The 24191-nt window shown below is 53.0% G+C and overlaps 3 protein-coding genes across 6 annotated transcripts; 2 read left to right on the plus strand and 1 right to left on the minus strand.

The window, feature by feature from the left end:
* Positions 1-7775, plus strand: LOC107077619 (E3 ubiquitin-protein ligase RNF220-like). Its single transcript, XM_069195651.1, has 6 exons — positions 1-18; positions 551-1354; positions 5733-5853; positions 6407-6452; positions 7420-7479; positions 7622-7775. The coding sequence occupies exons 2-6, from the start codon at positions 784-786 to the stop codon at positions 7691-7693; spliced, it is 870 nt and encodes a 289-aa protein (XP_069051752.1). The 5' UTR covers positions 1-18; positions 551-783; the 3' UTR covers positions 7694-7775.
* A 3046-nt stretch (positions 7776-10821) lies between these two features.
* Positions 10822-16556, minus strand: yju2b (YJU2 splicing factor homolog B). Of its 3 annotated transcripts, none has more exons than XM_069195648.1 (10): positions 16467-16556; positions 15850-15955; positions 15564-15617; positions 14880-14962; positions 14655-14710; positions 14381-14441; positions 14070-14212; positions 13797-13969; positions 12739-12877; positions 10822-11819 (listed from the first exon to the last, which is right to left on the minus strand). In XM_069195648.1, the coding sequence occupies exons 2-10, from the start codon at positions 15850-15852 to the stop codon at positions 11269-11271; spliced, it is 1263 nt and encodes a 420-aa protein (XP_069051749.1). In that variant the 5' UTR covers positions 15853-15955; positions 16467-16556; the 3' UTR covers positions 10822-11268. The 3 variants fall into 3 exon arrangements, with proteins under 3 accessions (XP_069051749.1, XP_069051751.1, XP_069051750.1); XM_069195650.1 differs by lacking the exon at positions 16467-16556 and adding an exon at positions 16312-16330; XM_069195649.1 differs by lacking the exon at positions 16467-16556 and adding an exon at positions 16232-16250.
* An 86-nt stretch (positions 16557-16642) lies between these two features.
* Positions 16643-23033, plus strand: gtf2f1 (general transcription factor IIF, polypeptide 1). 2 transcript variants are annotated; one of them, XM_069195647.1, is made up of 14 exons: positions 16643-16729; positions 17103-17262; positions 17457-17503; positions 17689-17761; positions 18003-18196; positions 18596-18766; positions 19015-19220; positions 19771-19927; positions 20022-20080; positions 20667-20795; positions 21293-21366; positions 21956-22097; positions 22198-22312; positions 22633-23033. In XM_069195647.1, exons 2-14 carry the CDS (start codon positions 17251-17253, stop codon positions 22835-22837), a joined length of 1584 nt encoding a protein of 527 aa, XP_069051748.1. In that variant the 5' UTR covers positions 16643-16729; positions 17103-17250; the 3' UTR covers positions 22838-23033. The 2 variants fall into 2 exon arrangements, with proteins under 2 accessions (XP_069051748.1, XP_069051747.1); XM_069195646.1 differs by lacking the exon at positions 16643-16729 and having other exon boundaries at positions 17072-17262.
* The last annotated feature ends 1158 nt before the right edge of the window (positions 23034-24191 follow it).

Below are 24191 nucleotides of genomic sequence, written 5' to 3' on the forward strand. Positions count from 1 at the left end.
TCGAGACAGAGACGCAAGGTAAGTGAGAGACTGTGTGTGTCTTCATTTCTCTCCTGAGAGGGTGAGCCGTGGGCACAGAGAGGGTGAGGAGCAGTCTTCATCATCACCACGCTCCTGACACATGGAGAATTCTGAGCAGCAGTCGAACTTTGGAAAAAAGGATATAGCTATATACAGCCCTGGGAATATAAAGAGATTCCTGTGATTGTAAAGAATTAACTTTCCATAAATCTGATGATGACAGAGTGTTAATGTGAAGATACAGAGGAGCTGGACTGAGTGTCTCTACAGATCTGAGGAGGATGATGATGGTGGTTATGGTCATGGTGATGATGCTGATAGTGATGCCAATGATAGTGATGATGGTGATAGAGATGAAGATGATGGTGATGATAGTGATGACAATGATGATGGTGATGGTGATAGTGATGATGGTGGTGATTGATGATGCTCATGATAGTGATGATAGTGGTGATGGTGATGGTGACAGTGTGTCAGCAAGTCGGATGTGTTTGTGATGCTTGTTTTGTGTTTGTCTTTCTCTGTACAGAGGCAGACGGTGTGTCTCTCAGCCCCAGTTCTTCTGCGACCAGCCATCCAGACGTGCTGCTGTGCTTCGTGGTGTCTTGGCCAGCTTTGTGCTGTTGTGTGCTGCGTAGTTGTGTACCTTCAAGTGTGTGTGTTGCACAGTGTAGCTCTCTTGTGCGGCGGTGCTTTGCTGTGTGGTGCTGCCCCTGTTGTGTTGTGTCTGGTTGTGTAGCTCCTGTGCTGTGTTGTGTAGAGATGGACAAGTCTGCGGGGCTCCTGAGCTCCCTATCCTGCCTGACCCAGACCTCCTCCCCGAAACAGCACAAACAGCCTCCTGCACCCCATACCCGGGGTTTTGGGGTCCCAGTGACAGTAGAGAGCTCAGTCCCCTTCTTGAGTGGGGGGTCATACTCCCTGGGACCCCTATACCCCCATCCTGGCCCCCAAGACTACCTGTCCTTCCCTCCGGCTCACCCCCCTGGCCACTCTGGTTTCCGACACCCCACGCTGGGGGGGTTCCCAGCCCTGCCCCCGTTCTCCCACTCCCCGGCCCCCCACCCCTCGCTCTCGTTCCCCGAGGGGATGGAGCGCCTCTCCAGCGCCTACGCCGCCGCCCTGGCCGCCACCATGAGCACCAACAAGAGGCTGGGGTCCCCCGCACCCCCCTGCACCCCTCCCGAGGAGCGCCCCCCGCCCCAGCGCCGCGCCCGAGAGAGAGACCGGCGGCAGAGGGACGACAGCGGGATGGAGGGCCTGCTGGACGCAGCCAAGAGGGGGCGCCGGACAGCCAGCCCCGACAGCGCCGGACCTGCTGGCCCGCGGAGAGGTGAGTGTGTCCGCGTGTCCGGGACGGACCAGAGTGAGTTCGGGACGGCAGGTCAGTGGAGCTGGCTGGCCAGTACCCCAAGGCCTCGTGCGGACCCCAGTTTCCAGCACACAGCAACCCATATACAGCCCAGAGCTGCAGTTTGATACAGCCAGAAGTGCTGGACCTCCAAATCTCTCCCTCTGTCTCTCTCAATCTGTCTCTCTCCTCTCCTCTCTCTCAGTCCATCCTTCTCTTCTCCACCTCTCTCTCAGTCTGTCTCTCCTCTCCTCCTCTCTCTCAGTCTGTCTCTCCCCTCTCCTCCTCTCTCTCAGTCCATCCCTCTCCTCTCCTCCTCTCTCTCAGTCTGTCTCTCTCCTCAATTCAATTCAAGGTGCTGTATTGGCATGACGAATGAATAAATCAGTGTTGCGAAAGCAAAACAAATACAATTAACATAAAATCTACAGACATTCCCAATATAGACACATCATAATACATTTACATATAAAAATATGGAGCATTATTGAGAGAAGCTCACTGTTCCTCAGGCTGTGACAGGAGATCACACACAGTACTGGGCTGCCAGTTCAACAAAGTTCCCTCCTCCCTCTCCCAGTAGGATTGGGACCCATTGTGATTCTGGAAGGTGCGGGAATTCTGGGATCCCAGAGTATCTGTCACAGTGCAGTAGAAAGTGCACCTCTGTCTCTATTTCTCCCCACTGGCAGTGGGAGCACAGCCTGTCCTCTCTGGGCAGCCAGGTCTGCCTGTGTCGCCCAGTTTCTATGGCTAGGCTGTGGTCACTGAGCCTGTACTTCGTCAGGGTCTGTTTCTGTTGGCTGTTATTTATCTCGGTTAGATATTCAGCTAGTGTGTATTGTCTCTTTAGGGTTCTGTAGCTTTCCAGTTTATGTTGTGTTTGTGTGTGTGTCCCAGTGTGTGAGATATTGTTGTTTGATCTGCGCTATGATGTGCTTGGGTCTGGGATGTGGTGCTCTAGCAGTGCTGTCCTGAGGCTGGCTGGTGTCGGTGTGGCTCAGGTCAGTGAGCCTCAGGACCAGCTGGCTCAGGGGGGTCTGTTTTCGGGCTTTGTGGTGGTAGGAATTTTGGTCGCTGTTTTTTAGGTGTAGCCAATACTTTACTACTCTTTTCTGTATGTTAATCAATAGTGGGTACTGGCCTAATTCGGCCCTGCACTCATTGGTAGGTGTTTTTTTCTGCACATGGAGGATGTTTCTACAGATCCATGTGCGAAATTTCTGTGGGGTGTTTGTCCTATTGAGTGTAATCCTGGTCAGTGAGGGGACCCCATACTTCACTGCCGTATAGGTCCATGGGTTGGATTACACTTTCAAATATTTGGAGACAGATTCTCATTGGTGGGTTGATGTTGAAAAGCCTCCTTCTTATTGCGTAGAAAGCCCTGAGTGCCTTCTCCCTCAGTGCCTTCACTGCCAGATCAAAACTCCCAGATGAGCTAAGAGTCAGACTGAGGTATGTGTAGCTGGATGTGTGCTTCAGTGTGGTGTTGTGGTATTTGTTTCCTGAGGTCTGGCTTCCTTCTGGAAGACCTGTCTCTCTCTCCTCCTCTCTCTCAGTCTATCCCTCTCTCCTCTCTCTCAGCAGCGTGAGGAGTGTGAGGAGCACAGGGTGTTGTTGTTGTGTTAATAGGAGCAGGATGGGAGAAACACAGGAGGCAGGGTGCTGCCATTGTGTTGCAAAGTGTGCTGTGCTGGGAGGGAGGGGGAGGGAGAGTGCAGGGGTCAAGGGGTCGAGCTGAAAAGGAGCATCAATCTGTTCGGAATAATCAGCCCATTTGTCAAGAGGTAGAGACAAATGCAGGAACAGAGCATGGAGTGAAGGGAGAGGAGATAGGCGGAGGTTTGGAAGCACAGAGGGAGAGGAGTGAAGGGGTAGAGAGCTCAGGAGGACTTCTTCTCCTTTCTTGAGAACCCCCTGTAACCCCTCCAACACCCCAGAGCCGCCCCGCGCGGTGCAGGTGGCGTAACAATAGCCACCGCCCTCTGTCCTCTGTCCCGGGGGGCTGCTCATTAGCATGTGAAGGACCTGCTGTCTGGGAGGACGCTCCTGGGTGGGCTGGCTGTGAGAGCGTGGGGGTGGGAGCACCCCTGTGGGAGAGAGCTGCTGCTCTGGGTCCCGAGCCCCGAAAGTCAGGCTGGCTGCTCATGTGTGCTCCGTCCCCTGAAAATCAGGCTGGCTGTTTCCGTCTCTGTGTGGTGGGATGTCCTTACCCCAGTACAGATTCTGTGGACCCCAGATCCTCTCCATCAGCTCTGTCCATAAGCCTGATAGCTGCCAGCTCTCTTCTCTGTGCCTCAAACAGGCCTGACCCCTGCAGGTTGAGCCTGAGCTCTGCGCCAGAGTGTGCCTGTCTCTCATTAATAATAATACAGTGTGATCTCCTCTCCCAGCCTGAGGAACAGACAGTGATCCTGTCTCTCAGTAATAATAATACAGTGTGTGATCTCCTGTCACAGCCTGAGGAACAGACAGTGATCCTGTCTCTCAGTAATAATAATACAGTGTGTGATCTCCTGTCACAGCCTGAGGAACAGACAGTGATCCTGTCTCTCAGTAATAATAATACAGTGTGTGAGCTCCTGTCCCAGTCTGAGGAACAGACAGTGAGCCTGTCTCTCAGTAATAATAATACAGTGTGTGATCTCCTGTCACAGCCTGAGGAACAGACAGTGATCCTGTCTCTCAGTAATAATAATACAGTGTGTGATCTCCTGTCACAGCCTGAGGAACAGACAGTGATCCTGTCTCTCAGTAATAATAATACAGTGTGTGATCTCCTGTCACAGCCTGAGGAACAGACAGTGATCCTGTCTCTCAGTAATAATAATACAGTGTGTGATCTCCTGTCACAGCCTGAGGAACAGACAGTGAGCCTGTCTCTCAATAATAATAATACAGTGTGTGATCTCCTGTCACAGCCTGAGGAACAGACAGTGAGCCTGTACAGGCTCAGTGACCACAACCTGGCCATAGAAACTGGGCGACACAGGCAGACCTGGCTGCCCAGAGAGGACAGGCTGTGCTCCCACTGCCAGCGGGGAGAAATAGAGACAGAGGTGCACTTCCTACTGCACTGTGACAGATACTCTGGGATTAGAGAAACATTCTTCCCGAAATTCAGAAATCTAATCCCAGAGTTCCCACACCTGCCAAAACCACAACAGGTCCCAATCCTACTGGGAGAGGGAGGAGGGAACTCAGTTGATCTGGCAGCCCAGTATGTGATCTCCTGTCACTGCCTGAGGAACAGTGAGTCCGTCTCCCAATAATGCTCCAGCCGCCTACAGTATATGTCGATATTATATAATATGTCTTTGTTGTAAATGTCTGTAACATGTCTGTAGATTTTATTTTACTTCTATTTTTTGTTTTGTTCTATGTTAATTTTATTATTTTATTTGCTTTGGCAACACTGATTGTACCCATCGGTCATGCTAATAAAGCACCTTGAATTGAATTGAGCCTGTCTCTCAGTAATAATAATACAGTGTGTGATCTCCTCTCCCAGCCTGAGGAACAGACAGTGATCCTGTCTCTCAGTAATAATAATACAGTGTGTGAGCTCCTGTCCCAGTCTGAGGAACAGACAGTGAGCCTGTCTCTCAGTAATAATAATACAGTGTGTGATCTCCTGTCCCAGTCTGAGGAACAGACAGTGAGCCTGTCTCTCAGTAATAATAATACAGTGTGTGATCTCCTGTCACAGCCTGAGGAACAGACAGTGAGCCTGTCTCTCAGTAATAATAATACAGTGTGTGATCTCCTGTCACAGCCTGAGAACAGACAGTGAGCCTGTCTCTCAGTAATAATAATAATACAGTGTGTGAGCTCCTGTCCCAGTCTGAGGAACAGACAGTGAGCCTGTCTCCCTGTAATAATAATTCAGAGTGTGATCTCCTGTCCCAGGCTGAGGAACAGACAGTGAGTCTGTCTCTCAGTAAGGTCTTCTGTGATGTCCATGAATGTCCAATGTATTCGTACTGTAAATGTTGTGTTAATTGGATCTGGTTTGAAAACACTGTAACTCATCAGTCAGCGCCTTGACTTTGAATTTACAATCGGTGACGCAGAGGGAAGGGAGAGGCGGGGTCTCCCAGGAGCTGTGTCTGATTTCATGGTGTCTCATTAAGCAGCTACACACAGAATTGGAGGATGTGGAGGAGGAGGGGGGTGTCAGCGTGTCTAATTTCTGGGCTGCTCAGCCTGTGTTCTCCCCTGGCAGCGTGTCAATGATTTGACCCTGCAGGCCCAGAGGCAACACAGGGGCGACCTCACACCGACGACACACTCCTTGGGGCTCAAAGTGTTCTGCTAGTTCTCAAAATATGTGCCCTGCTTTGTGTGTTCCCCCTAGAGAGGTTCAGTGAAGCCCCCCTCTCTCTGCGATGCCCACTGTGTCAGACTGACCTCGCCCGAGCCGAGCTCCTGGACCACCTGCGCAGTGAACTGGAACACATGGACTCACTGCCAGCCAGGTATAGGGGAGAAGGGCAGACGTGAACTTTGTCCTTCACTGCCTTACTGACCCCCCAAACAGTGACATACCCTGCCACAATTCTCATTTTCCCCACTCCTGTCATTCATTAATGTATTCATTACAGCACCTATGCTATTATGTCTTATTTTAACTCCCAGTACATGCATTCTGTTAGAAAAGCAAATTTGAGTTTCAAATTGAAACGGTGAGAGGGACAGAGGAATATACTTTTCTGGCCATAGAAACTGGAAACAGACAGACCTGAATGTCCAGAGAGTACAGGTTGTCCACCCACTGCCAGTGGGGACAAGTGGAGACAGAGGTGCACTTTCTGCTGCAGTGTGAGAAATACTCTGTGATAAGACAAACATTCTTCTTTAAATTTTAAAAATCTAATCCCTGAATTCCCACACATACTAGAATCAGCTCCCAGTCTTAGAGAATGGGCCTTGCATAAACCTTGTGTGAAAGGTGTACGATTTATTAAACATGTGTGATCTAACAGGTTTATAATTCAGTGTTGAACTTACTGTACCACTCTGTCACTTCAGCCTCTCTCAGTCAGAGCACCTCCAGGAGCTGCAGGGCTGTGATCAGGTAAGTGAGGGTATTTTAGTGCACAGCAGTGCAGTATGAAAGCGTGCAGTGTGAAACAGAGTGCAACAGTGCAGTGTGAAACAGAGTGCAACAGTGCAGTGTGAAACAGTGCAGTGCAGTGTGAAACAGTGCAGTGCAGTGTGAAACAGTGCAGTACAGTGTGCAACAGTACATCAAAGTGCAGTGCAGTGTGAAACAGTGCAGTACAGTGTGCAACAGTGCAGTGTGAAAGAGTGCAGTGCAGTGTGAAACAGAGCAGTACATTGTGGAACAGTGCAGTATGAAAGAGTGCGATACAGTGTGAAACTGCAGTATGAAACAATGCAACGTGAAACAGTGCAGTACAGTGTGCAACAGTGTGTGAAAGAGTGATACAGTGTGAAACAGTACAGTATGAAACGATGCAGTGTGTGACTGCAGTACAGTGTGCAACAGTGCGTAAAAGTGCAGTGTGAAACAAAGCAGTACAGTGTGACAGTGCAGTGTGAAAGAGTGCAGTGCAGTGTGAAACAGAGCAGTACATTGTGCAACAGTGCAGTATGAAAGAGTGCAGTGCAGTGTGAAACAGTGCATGTGAAAGAGTGTGACAGTGCGAAACAGTTCAGTATGAAACGATGCAGTGTGAAACAGTGCAATACACTGAAATAGTCCAGCGCAGTATGAAAGTGCAGTACAGTGCCCAACAGTGTGGTGTGAAACACTGCATTGTGAAACATTGTAGTGCAGTGTGAAACAGAGCAGTACAGTGTGCAACAGTGCATGAGAAAGAGTGTGAAACAGTGCAGTACACTGTGAAATAGTGCAGCGCAGTGTGAAACAGAGCAATACAGTGCAGTACAGTGTCCAACAGTGTGGTGTGAAACACTGCATTGTGGAACAGCATAGTGTGAAACAGTGCAGAGTGAAACCCTGTAACCCTCCTGATGTTCCCAGTAATGAGTCCCTCTCTCCGTCTCTCTATTTGCAGTCTCCCTCATTGGGGTCGCCCCCTTCCGAAGATGAGGGGCAGAAACTGGACAGACAGCAGGTGAGTCCACAGCAGTGGGACTTTTCACTGTCTCCCTGTCCATCTCTACAGCTGCTCAGAGTGTCCCAGGTTGCGTGTTTTGATTTTGCCTCGGTTGGGTTGTGCGCAGTGTCTTTTCTAACGGGTGACCCCCTTGTCCCAGATGTTCCTGCAGGTGAAGACCAACAGAGAGGCTCGTCTGGGAGGTGAGGGGCTGAGAGTAGTCGTGCTGTGAGTCTGTTGCTGCTGCTGCTGTCTTTCTGACCGATGTGTTTCAGTTCGTGCAGGGAGCTGCAGGAGGAACAGGGCTCTGGATGATCACCAGGTACGTGGCTCAATTGCCGATCCGCTCTGAAATGGTGCTGTGGCCAGTCAGCGAGAGGGCTGATTGATGAGGGGTTGATTATTGACTGGTTTCAGGAGGCCCCCCCAGTGAAGACACTCAGACTTACAGACTCAGAGGAGAACAGCGGGGACAGGACTCCCAGCGCTGGTGCAGGAAGAGAAGCAGAAGAATGTAACGAGGGGCTGGGCTGTGCCTCGCGCATTGAGGGTTTGTGTCCTCTACAGATCAGACATGCAGCCCTGGGGAAAAAACTACAGTTCCCAGAAGGCTTTAGGACATCCTCCTAGGTTTTCTGTTGTCTCAGGACTATGACAGCAGGAACATGAAATGAACAGATTCAGAGTGCAGAGCTCTATGCTATAGTAGCACACTGATACGCAATACTGCACTATAATACACAGCAGAGAAACAATGAGAGGTCTCTGACTGTAGCATATTAACCCCCTTCCTCCTCTCTCAGGACAGCTGGGAAACCCCTTCGGTGTGGACAGTGAGCTGGACTCCGAGCCGGAGGGCTCCTCGTATCCTACACTCCCTGGAGAGATCCCCCTCTTCCTCAGTTCCTCACACTCCTCTGTTGTCTACTGAGGCTCAGTTCCTGTCATTTTCACTCCATTATCAATCATATCACAACTTCTCTGCTTCATCCTCCTCTCAGTGCTTGATGTGTGATCCACAGTCTGCTCAGTTCAGCCTTTTTCCCTGAGCCCTGTCGTCTTCCCCGAGTTCACATCGCTTCCCTGACTCCGGAGCTCTGACCCCAGTCCTCTTCCCCGAGTTTACATCGCTTCCCTGACTCCGGAGCTCTGACCCCAGTCCTCTTCCCCGAGTTCACATCGCTTCCCTGACTCTGGAGCTCTGACCCCAGTCCTCTTCCCTGAGTTCAGATCGCTTCCCTGACTCCGGAGCTCTGACCCCAGTCCTCTTCCCCGAGTTCACATTGCTTCCCTGACTGCGGAGCTCTGACCCCAGTCCTCTTCCCGTAGTTCAGATCGCTTCCCTGACTCCAGAGCTCTGACCCCAGTCCTCTTCCCGTAGTTCAGATCGCTTCCCTGACTCCGGAGCTCTGACCCCAGTCCTCTTCCCGTAGTTCAGATCGCTTCCCTGACTCCGGAGCTCTGACCCCAGTCCTCTTCCCGTAGTTCAGATCGCTTCCCTGACTCTGGAGCTCTGACCCCAGTCCTCTTCCCCAAGTTCACATCGCTTCCCTGACTCCGGAGCTCTGACCCCAGTCCTCTTCCTGTAGCTCAGATCACTTCCCTGACTGCGGAGCTCTGACCCCAGTCCTCTTCCCATAGTTCAGATCGCTTCCCTGACTCCGGAGCTCTGACCCCAGTCCTCTTCCCCAAGTTCACATCGCTTCCCTGACTGCGGAGCACTGAAGCCAGACCTAAGCTCAGTCTTTTCCCTGACTCCGCACTCAGATTCCCAGTGCGAGAGAAGGAAGCCGAGTCCAATAGCAGGAGTGAAGCAGATACAGCCATTAGCTGTACAGGGTGAGTAAATATGGGCTGGAATTTGATGACGAGGAGCCAGGAATTAGACTCATTCACTGATGATTTAGAACACTGGGAAGAAGATCGATTTGTATTATTCCTCATATTCCAGTTATTAAATTCAGTTCCTGTAAGCCTGGCAGCTGTGTTCGTCTGTGGCTGGTCAGTGTGCATTAGCCTGTCTCTCTCTGTCAGGGAGTCAGCAGAGCCGCTCCGAGCCCGCATCACAGCGCTGACGGCCCGACTGCAGCAGAGAGAGACCTACCGCTGTCACGTCTGCCTGGTGAGAGCAGCACTCCTTACACTCACACCTCTGAGAGTTCTGACCCGGCAGCGCTGGACCTGGAGCTGAGAGGGATCAATGCCTGTCAGTATTGAATATTTGCCCACGTGGCAATGAAGTGTGGTGTCCAGTCCCAGAACAGGATTACACGAAACACAGATATCCAACAGACAATGCAGACAGTCCTGTTAAAACACGTCATGTGCAGATGACAAATTCCAATCTTTTGGGGGAGAGGAAACACAACAGATCTTGTCACCCAGTGATCTCCTGTCACAACCCAAGGAACAGCAACCCTCTCTAATAATAATGTTATTAAGTATTTAGTAATTGTCACTATTTTGGCACCAGTGTGATGGGCTGCCAATAAAGATCTTTGAATTTGAGTTTGAATGAAGGCCACAGATTCACCACCCTGCTGACAACATTGACATCGCTGACACTGTCTTTATCCTACACTTCTCTCTTCCCAGGACTCCTACTCTGTACCAGTGGCATCTATCCAATGTTGGCACATCCACTGTGAGGACTGCTGGCTCCGCTCACTGGTGAGGACCTGGACTGTATAAATAACCACCTGCTGTAACACTGTGTTAAAGTACTGGGACTGTAGCTCCTATTGTAACAGGACTGTTCTACTGCACTGGGACTGTAGCCCCTATTGTAACAGGACTGTTCTACTGCACTGGCACTGTAGCTCCTATTGTAACAGGACTGTTCTACTGCACTGGAACTGTAGCTCCTGTTGTAACGGGACTGTTCTACTGTGCTATGAAACTAATCTCCTGTAGGTCCCTGCTATCCTTTAGTCAGAGGAGAGCATATTACTCTGTTGTGTGAAGTGATTTTGACAAGTTGCCTCCCTGTTTTAGGGTTCAAAGAAGCTCTGTCCGCAATGCAACACAATAACCTCCCCCAGTGACCTGCGCCGGGTCTACCTGTGACAGGGTGCCAGAAACCTTCCCACCTGACTGCCATACTTGCATGTCACACCTATACCAAACCACACAAGCGAGGACTGGCGCCATCTGGTGTTCACCCTGCCTCTGTACAAGAAGCGGATTCAGGCACTGTCCTCTGGCACGTGTACTGTAGGTCTCGTGACCTCTCTTGTGTCCCAGAGGTCATGTGACAAACCCCTTGTGCAGGCGCTGCCCTGAAACCATCACTTTCGAACAGATACTGCTGGAATAACTCTGCTAAACCCGCTGTCATTTTTTACAATAAAAGAGGCCAAGTTTGTATTTTGCATATCTTTTTAATTGTTGTAATAAAAGGAATGAAAAACATCAACATTTTGTCTGTACTGGATTTCATTTACACACAGACCACGCCCACCCAGGCAGGGCTCCCCTCTGCTCTTGTCATGTACCATGGTACCCAGATGGACAGTGCAGGACAGAATCCGTGAGTTTGAGACACAGCTGTCCCCTGCTCTGACCGGACAGTCCAGGGGTCAGGCAGCAGGAGGGAGCACGGCTGTCCTCTGCTCTGACCGGACAGTCCAGGGGTCAGGGACAGTCTGGTCAGGTCCCACAGTCAGGTCAGGGTGTAGGGCTTCCACCAGTCCACTTCAGCCCAGTTCACCAGCTCCAGCCACTGTGAATCGCTTGTAGGTCAGAGCTGAAACGAGTGTTACTGAGGGAGCAGAGTATGAAAGGAGAGAGGGAGATTCCTGCAGCTCCTCAGTGCTCAGATTCGGAACCAGAGTCACTGTAATCAGCCACCAGAGACCTGACCTGCAGGGTTTTAGAGCAGGCATCCTGTTCCTCCACTGTCCCACAACCCCCTGCTGTACCTAGTGTTCCAGCTGCCTGGTAGCCGTCTGTGGTGGGTGCAGAGGTCGTGTGGTCCGAGTCTGTGTGAGTGCTGTGTATCTGCGCCCCCTGCTCTCGCACTACAGGCTCTGCACTGCTCACACCCACCACCTCTGGCTCTGGTTTCCTCGAAGAGGCCCCCGCTTCTCTCCTCCGATCAACACTTGAATCGAGCCCCCCGGGGGCAGAATTCCTGCGCTGTGCGATGGAGATTTGTGTCCCGCCAGTGTCGGCCTTCTTGCGGACCAGGTTGAGGGGGGAACAGGCTGTCGAGGGGCCTGGCACACGGCCTGCTCCCGCTTTCCCAGCCAGTCCCAGTCTGCGCAGCGCACTTGAGGCCGGGGATTCGCCCCCGGGGGATGGAAACCAGGAGCGAGCAGCAATCTCCCGTCGCTTTAACTGCTGTCTGTCCTCGTAGGCTGGGGAGAGAGAGGTTACGACTGAGAAGGGCTCCACTGAATGTAGCAGAGTGTGCGGTGCGGTGCTGAGCCATTTTGTGCTGTGCCATGCGGTTCTGTGCTGCGCGCATCTGTGTTGTGCGGGGCTGTGGGGTGTGGTGCTGTATGGTGCTGTGTGCATCTGTGCTGCGCGGGGCTGTGGGGTGTGGTGCTGTATGGTGCTGTGTGCCTCTGTGTTGCACAGGGCTGTGGGGTGTGGTGCTGTATGGTGCTGTGTGCCTCTGTGTTGCACAGGGCTGTGGGGTGTGGTGCTGTACGGTGCTGTGCGCATCTGTGTTGCACAGGGCTGTGGGGTGTGGTGCTGTACAGTGCTGTGTGCCTCTGTGTTGCGCGGGGCTGTGGGGTGTGGTGCTGTACATGTACAGTGCGGTGCGCCCCTGTGCTGCCCAGGGCTGTGGGGTGTGGTGCTGTACATGTACAGTGCGGTGCGCCCCTGTGCTGCCCAGGGCTGTGGGGTGTGGTGCTGTACATGTACAGTGCGGTGCGCCCCTGTGCTGCCCAGGGCTGTGGGGTGTGGTGCTGTACATGTACAGTGCGGTGCGCCCCTGTGCTGCCCAGGGCTGTGGGGTGTGGTGCTGTACAGTGTTGTGCGGGGCTGCACGTTATGGGCTGTGGTGCTGTACAGTGCTGCGCGGGGCTGCGCGGGGCTGTGTGCCTCTGTGTTGCGTGGAGCTGTGGGGTGTGGTGCTGTACAGTGTTGTGCGGGGCTGCACGTTATGGGCTGTGGTGCTGTACAGTGCTGCGCGGGGCTGCGCGGGGCTGTGTGCCTCTGTGTTGCGCGGGGCTGTGGGGTGTGGTGCTGTACAGTGCTGTGCGAAGCAGTGTGCCTCTGTGTTGCGCGGGGCTGTGGGGTGTGGGGCAATACAGTACTGTCACTCACAGTCAAGGCTCTGGAAGGCAAGCAGGGAGGCCAGTTTCCTGTCGCCCTCAGACTCAGGGACAAGAGGGATGGACAGACTGGCTTTGTTCCGAAAAGCAGAGTCCTTCTCCTCCTCCTCAGCCTGCGCTTTCTTCTCCTCCTGACAGAGAGAGAGGGACAGACTGTTCACAGTGTGCGAGACTGACAGGGACAGGGAGAAATGGAGAGACCAGATTATTCTCCACCTGTAAACTCCAAGGCCAAGCTCCCAGCAGTCTGGAACTTTAAAAGGAGAAGAGGGGAAACACCACCCCTGCTGGACAGCTGGAGCTCTGTCCACTATGTCTAGAAGTGGCAGAATACCTCTGCCATTCGGTCAGTTTCATAATGGGTAGCAACTCAATTAAACGAGGGGCTTTTCCTCTGTGAACCTACAATTATCACGCTAAATTATCACGCTAAAAGTACTGTTTTTACAAGACAGTAAAAGTAAATTACAATAATCTTGATGGGTAATAAAAATGTAGCTGGCACAGTGGTATGATGGTCTGCACAACTTGGTCCAATCTGGTCTAGGTTGTCCTCTGTGTGGAGTTTCTCCCTGTGTCTGTGGGGGTTTTCTCTTAACTGCCCCTGGTGTGTCTGCGCTGGACCAGGGTCTCTGGGCTGCCCCTGGTGTGTCTGCGCTGGACTGGGGGCTCTGGGCTGCCCCTGGTGTGTCTGCGCTGGACTGGGGGCTCTGGGCTGCCCCTGGTGTGTCTGCGCTGGACCGGGGTCTCTGGGCTGCCCCTGGTGTCTCTGCGCTGGACTGGGATAATTTGGATGGGTGGATGGAGTGATAATTTAGCTTGGATGGGCGAGAAAGTGCTCAAGTACAGCACAATCCCACCACGCTGGTCTCCTTAACTCTCCAGCTGCGGGCTCTGGGGAATGCGGGCGGCAGCAGGGGCATCCGTGTCCTGGCCAGGCCCGGCTCAGCAGGCTCCGTCTCCAGAGCGGGGATCCCCTGACCAGGCTGGAGAGGGCGCTCCTTCCAGTCAGCATGTCCTCCACCTCGTTGACACACCACTGCCACCTACCCGGAACTTCCTGCGGAGGGCGCTGTTGACCTGGAAGTCGTCCCTCCAGGCCTCCTGGTGCTCCTGGATCTGGGAGAGGGTTGGGATTGCGGCACGCAGCTTCTCCCGGTCCTTCCCGCCGTGCTCCAGCCGGAACATGGCGTCCGTCTCCAGCTTCTCCTTGTCGCTGCGCTCTGAGACATGGGGAGACACAGCGGGAGAATGACACAGCCCAGCCCAGCAGCGGAGTGAGGGGTGAGCCAGGAGAGGGGCAGGGGGAAGGGGGTGCCATACCGGTCACCAGAATCTGCTCGTTGTCTGCAGGGTCCCAGCGCTCCTCCTTGCGGCAAGCCCCGCTGACAATGACGTAATCGCAGCTGGCTGGGTCCGTCTGCATCTCGATATAGTTCACACACAGGTGACACTTCATCCTGAACCTGAGACACAGAGAGAGCTTCATCCTGAAATTGTCTATCTCTCACACACATCTTCCTCTTCATCCTGAACCTCTCACACACACCGGAGGAGTGCACACGCTATCCATACAATTCCATTGTACCAGTACCGGTTACATATGGCAATAATGTTCAGGTTCAAGTTCATACCTGTAGATAGGGGTGGTGTAATAGTTCCCCACCTTCTTCTTCTCAGCATTGTATCGTACCCCTGCAGCACAGAAAAGATGAGAAGCACTGAGCATGCTCGCACGCACACTCTCCACTGAGCACAGGAGTGCTCGCGCGCTCGCACGTTTGCACGTTCGCTCGCACGCACACACTCCGCTGAGCACAGGAGTGCTCGCTCGCAACCCAATCACACAACGGCAGAGGAAAGAAGGCTGACACGGGGAGGAAAAGGGTGAGGGGTACAGGCTCATACCCATGCCAATGTGGTTCTTGCAGCCATCACACCAGATGTTGTAGGGCATCTCAAACCTGCAGACAGACAGGTGTCACTGGGACCATCTCACCCACGGGAGCCACGCAGAGATTAGTCTATAGTATTCAAGCTGGTACAGAAACAGTATTGTACACTACAGCTTGCTATAGTCCACAGTGTGTGATTCTCAATGCACGTTACCCTGTGTGCACTGCAGTGACTCACCGGATGATGAGGATGCCCTGGGACAGTTTCCTGGCCCTCTCCCGCAGAGGGTGGCTGTTCCTGTAGCCATTGAGTGACCCATGCTGGAAGACAGACATACGCAAACTGAACTTTTTTCCCCAATTAGAGGCCCTCTTTTTGCTTAAATCACGAATTTCTAGTTGCAAGTATACCTACAAGGGTGGCATGACTGCAAAATGGTTAGCACTTCTGCCTCGCAGTGCTGGGGCCCTGGGTTCAATTCTGGACCAGGGGTGCTATCTGCGTGGAGTTTGTATGTTCTACTCATAATCGCTTGGCTTTCCTCTGGGTGCCCCAATTTCCTCCCACAGTCCAAAAACTTACTAGTAAGTTAATTGGGTTCTGGGAAAATTGGCCCTGTTGTGAGTGTGTGTGTCTGTGTGCCCTGTGATGGACTGGTGTCCTGTCCAGAGTGTATGCCACCTTGTGCCCACTGCTTGTTGGGACAGGCATCCTGAATTAAATGAAGCGGGTAGAAATTGGACGGATCAGTAAAATCAGGAGTAGTCAGGGAAATGCCTGTGTATTTATTTGTTGTTATGCCTGGACCACATTGCTATTGACCTGTCATGCCTACAAAGCATGACTCAGAATGGATATGAACTCTGCGTCACACAGACAGACACACCAAGCTTGCCTCTCGCCCTTGTCTCACTCTCTCACCTTGGCAGGGTCGAAGTCAGGGGGATAATATTTGTTCACTCCTTTCCGCTCCCCCTGAAAGAAAAAAACCCACAAATGAACACAAAGCATAAGAGGACTGAGAAACGTGAGACAGACTCAGAGGGAAGACTGCAGACAGGCAGAGACCTCACAGGTACAGGAGAGGGGGACAGAATGGCCACAGCTCAGAGCACAGGGAGAGAGGAGACGGGAGACAGAGAAGGACAGAGAGTGAGGGAAAAGGAACAATGAAGAAAGATCAGAGGAGCTAGTGATCAGTTCTCACCATCTTGAGTCTGGGGCCACTGACACTGAGGACAGCGTTTCACACTCAGAACACAGGACACCTCAGGAATAGCACACACCCCGGTCACTACAGCACCCCAACACCTCTGGAATAGAACACACTCCGGTCACTACAGCACCCCGACACCCCGAAACCTCTGGAAAAGAACACCCCCCCCCGGCACCTGTGGAATAGAACACACCCCGGTCACTACAGCACCGCGTCACTACAAGCACCCCAACACCCCGACACAGCTAGAATAAAACAGACCCCTATCACTACAAGCACCCCGACACACCTATAATAAAACACAACCCGAAAGCCCAAAACCGCGTGAACAGAACACGGCGTTGTGAAACACAAAACTATGAGAAGAAACTACCAGAGAACTGTAACTCCTTTTGGCCTGTGGAGATTGTGTTATTAATGTTGTTACATCACAAAAAAAACAAGTATATTTACATTATATAAACAAAGAAAGGTTTCAAAAGACGCTCGGAAGCGATACACAGCAGTGACGTAATTAATAATATGTTCAAAATACAAACATATACATCTATATTTCAGTAAAATAATAAGTAACGACAGACGTAAACAAATTACTATGCAATACTCACGTTAGCTCCTCTCGAAAATTGTTCGACGTCACTTCCTTTGCGTGGGAACGAAGTGAATGTGAATGGTCTAAATACATTAATGATAGGTGAAGGTAAATACCAGGCACATCGATAATTACCATGTAAATCATATAATCTATTTGTTTAAGCTAGTGATTTCTAACTTGAAAAAAAAAGAGATATTGCGAAATCGCTCGTGGAACTATTCGGCTTTCGTCCCCTTGGACCAGACGGACACATTAAACCGGCGGACCAGTGTTTTGGTGAGTGCGCTGTTTGCTGTATCATAACTGCCTTCTAGTTATAAGTTAGTGGTTTTCACAGTTGAAATCTGAAATTAATTCGTGAGACAAAGAGAGGTATTATTCTCCTCTGTGACTGTTAAAGTTCCAAAGATATAAGGAAGCCGTATACGGTTTATTAAGACGGGTAGCGTAAATGCTGTTGTATTCGTTTGATTTATGCCTTAATGCAAGTACACGTACAATAAAAACAACCACTGGCTTGAAAAATGAACATTGTGTGATACCGAGGCTAAACAGTGTTGAGATAAGAACTAGTATTACTACAAGTAGTAATAAAATCCTCGCAACACCGTGTGTGAGCCGTGAGCACGGTGTGAACCTCTATTTTCAGGGTGTCTGAAGTTCAGTGTCCTCTGCTCGCACTCTGAGCCCCACACAGCGTGGCTCTGTAACCCTGCAGTGCGACACGCGTGGAGCTGAAGAGCCTTCTCTCTGTATCTTCGTCTGTACCGCTGTGGTGACCCCGGCTTTTCGCAAACATGACGTCCCTGGTGAGGACCGAGAGAGAGGCGGTGTGGTGTCTGTTCTGTCCGTGTCTGCGCCTCTCGTTTCTCTCCCCTGTCCCTCTGTCTCTCTGTACCTCGGTCTCCGTTCAGTCAAAGGGCTTCAGTCTGTAGGCTTAACAGAAAGTGGACACGGATTTGTGCTGTAATCTCCCTCACTCTGATCTCACCTTCTCTCTCAGGGGAGCAGTTCTTCGTCTGCCATGGAGTATGTCGTCAGAGTGCCCAAGTGAGTGTCTGCATTGTCCTGCTTCATACATGGGTCATACAGTACTCCCGGTGCTGTCCAGTATCGGACTGGACTGCTCTAGGTCATACAGTACACCTGGCGCTGTCCTGTATCGGACTGGACCGCTCTGGGTCATACAGTACTCAGAGTGCTGTGATTAACCCTGTGACTCTCTTTTGCCCTAGAAACACCAATAAGAAGTACAACATCATGGCCTTCAATGCAGGAGACAAGGTCAATGTCTCCACCTGGACTCAGGTAAGGCTCAGTGAGGAAGAGGAGGCAGCAGTGTGTGAGGCTCAGTGAGGAAGAGGAGGCAGCAGTGTGTGAGGCTCAGTGAGGAACCCTCAATCAGGCTCAGTGAGGAAGAGGAGGCAGGAGTGTGTGAGGCTCAGTGAGGAAGAGGAGGCAGGAGTGTGTGAGGCTCAGTGAAGAAGAGGAGGCACCATGTGTGAGGGTCGATGAAGAAGGTGGCAAAGGTGTGGCGGTCTCTCCGCAGGCGCGCATGGAGCGTGACGTCAGTAACAGGAAGATGTACACTGAGGAGGAGGGCCCGGAGTCAGGGGCGGGCAGTGAGTACGGCAGGAAGCAGAGGGAGGAGGCGCGCAGGAAGAAGTTCGGCATCGTGACCCGCGAGTTCAGGCTGGAGGACCAGCCCTGGATCCTGAGGGTGAACGGAAAGGCAGGCCGCAGGTGAGAACAGCCTGGGGGAGGTGTGGGAACAGCCTGGGGTGGAGCCTTGGGCAGAGGATTAGAAGAAAGGGGAGGAGACTGAGGGAGGTGGAATGGGAGGGGGAGGGGATTGGGGAAGGTGGGGATGGCAGAAAGGGAAGAGAGAGGGGGAGGAGCCTGGGAAAGGGAGGTGGAATAAAAGGTGGGTCTGGGACAGAGGGGGAGGAGCCTGGGAAAGGGAGGTAGAAGAAAGGGGAGGAGACTGGGGGAAGGGGGAGAGAGAGGGGGGGAGATTGGGGAAGGGGAAGGAGAGGGGGAGGAGATTGGGGAAGGGGGAGAGAGAGGGGGAGGAGCCCGGGGGACAGAGCAGATCAGCCCTGGATCCTGGAGGGTGTCAGGGCGTATGGTGTGTTCCTGCAGGTTCAAGGGGCAGAAGAAGGGCGGGGTGACAGAAAACGCCTCCTACTACATCTTCACGCAGTGCCCTGACGGCGCCTTCGAGGCCTTTCCTGTGCAGGGCTGGTACAACTTCACTCCCGTGGCCAAGCACAGGACGCTCACTGCGGAGGAGGCTGAGGAAGAGTGGAGCCGGTACGGGCGGCAGGGCGCTGTTGTGAATGCGATCGCATGTGTGTGCGTGAGAGCGGGCTGGAGTGCGCGCGCGTGAGAGCGGGCTGGAGTGCGCGCGCGTGAGAGCGGGCTGGAGTGCGCGCGTGACAAGGTGCTCAGTCTCTGCAGCATCATGTCTGACTGTCCCCCTGTCCCCCTGTCTGTCAGGAGGAACAAGGTGTTCAGTCACTGCAGCATCATGTCTGTCTGTCCCTCTGTCTGTCTGTCAGGAGGAACAAGGTGGTCAATCACTTCAGCATCATGCTGCAGCGCCGCCTGAAGGAGCAGGAGGGCGAGGACGGGGAGGAGGAGGAGGACAGGGAGAAGGGAGGGAAGAAGAAAAAGAAACCAGGGAAAGGAGGGGACCTGCGCATCCATGACCTGGAAGACGAGCTGGAGATGAGCAGCGAGGACAGTGACAGCAGCCCAGGGGAGGGTGAGAAGGAGGGGGAACAGCCCTGGGGGACAGGAGAGGGTGAAATGGAGGGGGCAGTCTGGAACTTAATGTCCCTGTCCTGCTGTTCCTCCTTCCTCTCTCCCTCCTCTGCTGTGCCTCCTTCCTCTGTCCCTGTCCTGCTGTTCCTCCTTCCTCTCTCCCTCCTCTGCTGTGCCTCCTTCCTCTGTCCCTGTCCTGCTGTGCCTCCTTCCTCTGTCCCTCCTCTGCTGTGCCTCCTTCCTCTGTCCCTCCTCTGCTGTGCCTCCTTCCTCTGTCCCTCCTCTGCTGTGCCTCCTTCCTCTGTCCCTGTCCTGCTGTGCCTCCTTCCTCTGTCCCTGTCCTGCTGTGCCTCCTTCCTCTGTCCCTCCTCTGCTGTGCCTCCTTCCTCTGTCCCTCCTCTGCTGTGCCTCCTTCCTCTGTCCCTGTCCTGCTGTGCCTCCTTCCTCTGTCCCTGTCCTGCTGTGCCTCCTTCCTCTGTCCCTGTCCTGCTGTGCCTCCTTCCTCTGTCCCTCCTCTGCTGTGCCTCCTTCCTCTGTCCCTGTCCGTGCAGATGGGGAAAGCAAGCCCAAGACGAAGAAGCAGCCGGTGAAAGGAGGCGCCAAGAAGAAGAAGAAGAAGAAGAGAGGCAGTGACAGCGAGGCGGGGGAGGACAGCGATGACGGGGACTTCGAGGGCCAGGAGGTGGACTACATGTCGGACGAGAGCAGGTGAGGGGGGTCTGCATGCCCCTGTGTGCCAGCAGGAGTGTGGGCCCAGCAAATACTGCATGACTGTGTTCGCACCTGTGTCTCTCTGCGGCAGCTCAGAAGAGGAGGAGCCAGAGAAGGTGAAGCCCAGCAAGGGAGAGGACGTCCCTAAAGGTGAGAGGGAGAGGGACCGCTACGCTGCTGATTTCATTCCTGTCCTTGCTGGGCAAGGGGAGGTGATCCACTCTGCCCGAGAATGTGTGTGTTAAAGAGGAGGTGATCCACTCTGCGCAAGTGTGTGTTAAAGGGGGGGTGATATTTTCTGTGTGCGCGCGTTAAAGGGGAGGTGATCCACTCTGTGAAAGTGTGTGTTAAAAAAGAGGGGATCCACTCTCCACAAGTGTGTGTTAAAGAGGAGGTGATCCACTCTGCGCAAGTGTGTGTTAAAGGGGGGGTGATCCACTCTGCGCAAGTGTGTGTTAAAAAGGAGGTGATCTTTTCTGTGTGTGTGCGTTAAAGGGGAGGTGATCCACTCTGTGAAAGTGTGTGTTAAAAAAGAGGGGATCCACTCTCCACAAGTGTGTGTTAAAGGGGAGGTAATCCACTCTGTGCAAATGTGTATTAATGGGGAGGTGATCCACTCTGCACAAGTGTGTGTTAAAAGGGAGGTGATCTTTTATGTGTGTGTCCATTAAAAGGGAGGTGATCCACTCTGCGAGTGCGCTTGTATGTTAAAGGAGAGTTTTCTTGCCATGTGCAGGGATAGACGAGATGTCGGAGAGCAGCGAAGAGAGCGAAGAGGAGAAACCTAATGAGGAGGAGAAGAAGGAGGAAGAGGAGGAGGATGGAAAGAAGACTCCTGTGCAGCAGGAGAAGAGGAGGAGAAAAGGTGAAGAGACAGTAGTACAGGCGTGTGTGCATGTCCAGCTGAGGTAGTGTTGAGTGTGGCAGTGCTGACAAGTGGGCTGTGGTAGTGTTGAGTGTGGCAGTGCTGACAAGCGGGCTGTAGTAGTGTTGAGTGTGGCAGTGCTGACAAGTGGGCTGTAGTAGTGTTGAGTGTGGCAGTGCTGACAAGCGGGCTGTGGTAGTGTTGAGTGTGGCAGTGTGCAGCAGTGAGCTGTGGTAGTTTTTAGTGTGGTAGTGTTGAGTGTGGCAGTGCTGACAAGCGGGCTGTAGTAGTGTTGAGTGTGGCAGTGCTGACAAGTGGGCTGTAGTAGTGTTGAGTGTGGCAGTGCTGACAAGTGGGCTGTAGTAGTGTTGAGTGTGGCAGTGCTGACAAGCGGGCTGTGGTAGTGTTGAGTGTGGCAGTGTGCAGCAGTGAGCTGTGGTAGTTTTTAGTGTGGTAGTGTTGAGTGTGGCAGTGCTGACAGTGGGCTGTGTTCTCAGACAGCAGTGACGAGTCTGAGAGTTCAGAAGACAGCGACATTGACGGAGACATGCCCTCCGCACTCTTCATGACCGTGAGTTCAGTCCCTCTCCCTCTCTCTCTCAGATTCAGAATTGTCTGGTTTTATTAGAATGGCTGCTGTCACAGTGAATGTTAAGTTCCTATGGCCATGCTGTGGACACTCTGTGGACACAGGTCAGCCTCTGTCCCCCTGTTATGGCCAGGATCTAATAACTGAGCCTGTCCTCTCTGGACAGCCAGGTCTGCCTGTATCCAGTTACTATGGCCAGGCTGTGGTCACTGAGCCTGTCCTCTCTGGACAGCCAGGTCTGCCTGTGTCCAGTTACTATGGCCAGGCTGTGGTCACTGAGCCTGTCCTCTCTGGACAGCCAGGTCTGCCTGTGTCCAGTTACTATGGCCAGGCTGTGGTCACTGAGCCTGTCCTCTCTAGACAGCCAGGTCTGCCTGTGTCCAGTTACTGTGGCCAGGCTGGGGTCACTGAGCCTGTCCTCTCTGGACAGCCAGGTCTGCCTGTGTCCAGTACCCATAGCCAGGCTGTGGTCACTGAGCTTGTACTTCAGTCTGTTTGTCCCAGCTGGCTCTCACCCAGGTCTCTATCTCTCCCTCCCTCCTTCACTCATTTTCTCTCTGTGCCCCTGCAGAAGAAGCGAACCCCCCCAAAGAGAGCAGGGGGTCGGAGTTCAGGGGGTAGCTCCCGTGCCGGCAGTCGTCCTGGGACGCCCTCGCTGGACAGCGCCAGCACTTCCAACACACTGAAGGCAGCTGCCAGCAAGCTGGAGCAAGGTGTGGCTTGTCTCTCCCCTGCATGTGTTTGTCTCCCCCCCCCTGCTCCTGGCAGGAGTGATAAAACCTGTCTGTCTCTCTCCCTGCCCCTGTCTCTCAGGGAAGCGCTCGGAGACCCCCGCAGCAAAGAGGCTGAAGATGGAATCCAGCCCCCAGAGTGCCTCAGGCAAGACCACTCCCCAGCCTCCCTCTGGAAAATGCACCCCCAGCTCCAGGTAAACACAGGTCTCACCCCTCTGCCCTCTGTCTGTCTGGTACTTTCTCTAGCCCTGCTCTCTCTAACCCCTCTCTCCCTCCAGCTCTTTAACCCCTCTCTCTCCCTCCGGCTGTAACCCCTCTCTCCCTCCAGCTCTCTAACCCCTCTCTCTCTCTCTCCCTCTGGCTCTGTAACCCCCCTCTCTTTCTCTCTCCCTCCGGCTCTGTAACCCCTCTCTCTCTCCGGCTCTGTAACCCCTCTCTCTCTCCGGCTCTGTAACCCCCCTCTCTCTCTCCCTCCAGCTCTCTAACCCCTCTCTCTCTAACCCCTCTCCCTCAGCGATGTGCAGCTGACCGAGGAGGCAGTCCGCCGGTACCTGATCCGTAAGCCCATGACCACCAAGGACCTGCTGAAGAAGTTCCAGACGAAGCGCACGGGCCTGAGCAGCGAGCAGACGGTCAACGTGCTGGCCCAGATCCTGAAGAGGCTGAACCCGGAGCGCAAGAGCATCGGCGACAAGATGCACTTCTACCTCACGGAGTGAGAGGGTCCGGTCCGGTCCGGTCCTGGAGCAGCAGGGTTTATCCGAGCTGTTTCTTTCATCCTGTTTTTAGAGAGGACAAGGGCAGCAGTGGGCTGTTGCTGTCTCTGTGCACTGATACAGACTGTCCAGCAGGGGACAGTGTTTGCATCTCTTTGCATCTATCTGAGATTTATAATAAAATTACGTTTCCCTGACACAGATGGGTCTTGAGTGTGTCACTGTCACATACACACAGAGACGGAGGTACAAACAGCACACACTCTATAGGACACACTGCACGAGCAGACTGCAGGCTCTATAGGACACACTGCACGAGCAGACTGCACACTAAATGACACACTGTACATGCAGACTGCACACTCTATAGGACACACTGCACGAGCAGACAGCACACTAGGACACACTGCACGAGCAGACTGCACACTATAGGACACACTGTACGTGCAGACTGCACACTCTATAGGACACCCTTCCGGTGCAGACTGCACACTCTCTATAGGACACTCCAGTCTGCAGACTGCAGTGTGTCCTATTCAGAGTGTGCAGTCTGCACACTCTGCACTGAGACAAACAGGAAATGTCTCAGAGGAACAGAGCACTGTGGGAAGGTGCCTGGATTTCAACTGATTTACAGTGTAAATGTGTGGTGTAAGTGTGGGGTGGGGAGTCTGGGTTTCCGGCTCTAAATCCCACAGACTGCTTCCCAATGCCAGCTGATCCAAATTGGAGCATTCCTGCCCGGAGTGTACTGTGACCACCCAGACGTACCATTTATGGAATGTCCCAGGGAGCCCAGCCGGGAATTAAATGCAGGAATTCCAAGTGTGCGCTGGAGTTCTGCCAGCCAATAAAACTGTCACTCTCCTACACAGATAACAACCCGGCTGCATCCCAGGTTATCCATGAGTCAGAGGGCACAGCCCTGCCACTCACACAGCGCCAGCCTTGATGTAACTCCAGGGCTCTCATTTCATGTTCTGTTGAGGTCCTTGAACCTTAACCACTGGACCAGCTGTCCTCCTGGTGTGACAGTCCTGTATCTTAACCACTGGACCAGCTATCCTCCTGGTGTGACAGCCCTGTATCTTAACCACCAGACCAGCTGTCCTCCTGCTGTAACAGTCCTGTATCTTAACCACCAGACCAGCTGTCCTCCTGGTGTGACAGTCTTGTATCTTAACCACTGGACCAGCTGTCCTCCTGGTGTGACAGTCCTGTATCTTAACCACTGGACCGGCTGTCCTCCTGGTGTGACAGTCCTGTATCTTAACCACCGGACCGGCTGTCCTCCTGGTGTGACAGTCTTGTATCTTAACCACTGGACCGGCTGTCCTCCTGGTGTGACAGTCCTGTA

Source organism: Lepisosteus oculatus, chromosome 11 (assembly GCF_040954835.1).
Source record: "Lepisosteus oculatus isolate fLepOcu1 chromosome 11, fLepOcu1.hap2, whole genome shotgun sequence".
Taxonomy (NCBI): domain Eukaryota; kingdom Metazoa; phylum Chordata; class Actinopteri; order Semionotiformes; family Lepisosteidae; genus Lepisosteus; species Lepisosteus oculatus.

What these genes read in the sequence shown, in the direction of transcription:
- LOC107077619 (XM_069195651.1), top strand. Translation starts at nt 784, where the DNA reads ATGGACAAGTCTGCGGGGCTCCTGAGCTCCCTATCCTGCCTGACCCAG. An exon ending in ACCTGCTGGCCCGCGGAGAG is followed by an intron (nt 1,355 to 5,732) that starts GTGAGTGTGTCC and finishes TGTTCCCCCTAG; the next exon opens with AGAGGTTCAGTGAAGCCCCC. An exon ending in AGAAACTGGACAGACAGCAG is followed by an intron (nt 7,480 to 7,621) that starts GTGAGTCCACAG and finishes CCCTTGTCCCAG; the next exon opens with ATGTTCCTGCAGGTGAAGAC.
- gtf2f1 (XM_069195647.1), top strand. An exon ending in AACGGAAAGGCAGGCCGCAG is followed by an intron (nt 18,197 to 18,595) that starts GTGAGAACAGCC and finishes GTGTTCCTGCAG; the next exon opens with GTTCAAGGGGCAGAAGAAGG. An exon ending in TGACAGCAGCCCAGGGGAGG is followed by an intron (nt 19,221 to 19,770) that starts GTGAGAAGGAGG and finishes CTGTCCGTGCAG; the next exon opens with ATGGGGAAAGCAAGCCCAAG.
- yju2b (XM_069195648.1), bottom strand. An exon ending in CAGGGCATCCTCATCATCCG is followed by an intron (nt 14,711 to 14,879) that starts GTGAGTCACTGC and finishes GTCTGTCTGCAG; the next exon opens with GTTTGAGATGCCCTACAACA. An exon ending in CGAGCAGATTCTGGTGACCG is followed by an intron (nt 13,970 to 14,069) that starts GTATGGCACCCC and finishes CCCATGTCTCAG; the next exon opens with AGCGCAGCGACAAGGAGAAG.